The sequence below is a fragment of the Cibotium barometz genome, chromosome 3 (genome assembly GCF_041138505.1).
Source record: "Cibotium barometz isolate CiBa-2024 chromosome 3, ASM4113850v1, whole genome shotgun sequence".
NCBI classification, from domain to species: domain Eukaryota; kingdom Viridiplantae; phylum Streptophyta; class Polypodiopsida; order Cyatheales; family Cibotiaceae; genus Cibotium; species Cibotium barometz.
The window spans coordinates 34,811,360-34,813,449 of record NC_141048.1 but is presented as its reverse complement, the minus strand read 5'-3'; the positions used below and the strand labels follow the sequence as shown (position 1 = coordinate 34,813,449).

General features: G+C 32.9%; 1 protein-coding gene across 9 annotated transcripts in view; it reads right to left on the bottom strand.

The window, feature by feature from the left end:
* Positions 1 to 1,282: 1,282 nt before the first annotated feature.
* Positions 1,283 to 2,090, bottom strand: part of APC10 (anaphase promoting complex 10) — a 100,590-nt gene continuing 99,782 nt past the window's right edge. The window contains exons 5-7 of one of the 9 annotated variants that reach the window (XR_015262255.1): positions 2,074 to 2,090; positions 1,857 to 1,962; positions 1,283 to 1,526 (exon numbers count right to left, since the gene is read on the bottom strand). The exon at positions 2,074 to 2,090 is cut by the window's right edge and continues 122 nt beyond it. Coding sequence is in view for 4 of the 9 variants with exons in the window: in XM_086776017.1 (XP_086632143.1) it covers positions 1,893 to 1,962 (70 nt within the window). In the remaining 5 variants the exon portion in view is untranslated. Of the gene's footprint in view, positions 1,608 to 1,655; positions 1,963 to 2,073 lie in introns of those variants that run through there. The other 8 variants (XR_015262258.1, XR_015262250.1, XR_015262253.1 and 5 more) reach the window with 8 other exon arrangements.

Sequence of the window (2,090 nt, the reverse complement as noted above, 5' to 3'; positions counted from 1 at the left end):
AATAATAAAGATAAACAAAGAAGGAGAACTTCTACCTAGTCCTATCTTGACCAACCTAAACTTCCTAGCTACCTATCGCTAATCTAGGCTGTGATACCAACTTAAATTTTTTACACATCTAGGGTGGATAATAATTAGTACTTAATCCATGCTTAAAGATTGAGGTAATGATAAGTTTAATAAACAAATAATAGGTACAAACATTAAGACAATTTTGAAGTTACATTATTTATCTTAAATAGTTATTGTATTTGAATATATTCATAAACTTCTTGATTAATTCTATGAACATTTATTTTTGTTAACTTTTTCTTACAAAAGGTATTTTGTATGATATTTTGTACAAAGATGTTTTGTATAAAAGAAATTTACTACATATTTGGTGATCTTTAGATAAAACATATTATCTGACCTAGAGGAGAGAGAGTTGATAGATTGAAGAGCCTAGTGCCACCTATACCCTCCAACAGGTTGACAAGGAGGTACTATGCCAACTAAAATGTTAGTTCTTTTTCATCTTAGAACCGTTAGTTCCTTTTCATCTTATGTTAGTGCATTAGATCTTGTGCATAAATCCTCGTCAAGGGTGACATGACCCTCATCCACCTCTTCTTCAACTTACCCCCCATGTGACATGACAAACACTGAGTTGCGAAAAACAACTACGCGTCATCGATTGTCGTTTTTAAAAGTTATCTTAAATTTTCTAAAAGCTTGAAATTTGAAAAAAAAAATACAAGCGATGAGTAAAAATCATTAGTATAATTCTTTCAATTTGGAAATACTAAGAAAATTAACGTTTAATTTATAACCAGCAATACATTTTTTTCAATAGTAAAATTGTGAATTTACTAGTGTTTTTATAATAAACAATCAAATAAAATTCACTTGTTACAAAAAATGCTCAAATTATAGTATAAAAAAAATAAGTACTCTTTTTCATGATATCAATACACTATAATACACAAATAAATCACTAGTACCATGAAATTTGGCTATGAAATTTGGAAGTATTCTAGTGATTTATTTGTGTATTCTAGTGTATTGATATTTGGCTATGAGTTCAAATTTTAAAGATTTGAACGATCAATAACTACACTCGTGCTACAATTTCATAGCCAAATTAACAAAAACAAATACTAGAATGTGCACACGCGCATGCACACAATGTTCTTTTTTAAAATTGACAAAACAAGGCAATCAATCAAAGGCTATGAGGAAGCATCTTTAAACTATATTGGTTTAATTTGAGAATCTTCGCTGTGAAATGTGACACTGCCAATTCCTGAACCATTGGGACACCAAGGTGATTTAAAAAATTATTGATGTGTGTAGCTTTACACAGATCTTAAGGCAGACCAGGCAGAAATCTACTTTCTAAATAGTCCTAGATCAACTGTTGCAATCACAAAGAAAAAGTTAAACAACTTCACATGCTACTTGTTTGGTGGCCCATCTTTTTAATGAATGTCCATGCTAATACCTGCATGTGTTACATGTGTAAATTGCCAAGAAAACAGGAGCATCTGTTACAAAAAACCCCAAATCTATTATAAATGCTTACCCTCCACCAAAGGGCTGGTAAAGTCCACTTAAATATCCTGCAACTGCTGAAAAGTTTTGTTAAAACCAATTTGCCAGATTTTTCCCATGCGTCAAACATAAATTTAGTTTGTTGATTCACCGTTTTCTTGGAAAAAAAGATGTACACACATACAGGGGTGTTGCATGTGCATGTTACAAGCACATGTGTGCCCTGCGGGCATGAGCGTGTGCTCTATATTTTGACTGTATCAAGGGCCAAATCGGTCTCCAACTAGTTCAAATAAAAAGAGAGTAATCCAACACATATGTACCTTCCATGAAAGTAGAGATCTTGCTTGGCAGAGGCACTATCTTACTGTGGAGTACATTATAAATTCCATTGAAGTGAACTCAAACTGCTGACCAATTACAGAACGTCTGCCACACACAAACCAATGAAAGAAGTTAATATGTGCTACACAAGCCCACGCACGTGCACACATCCCTGTGCTTTCAATGCTAAGATTTCTTAGAACAATGATCTCTCACCAATGAAAGATAGTAAA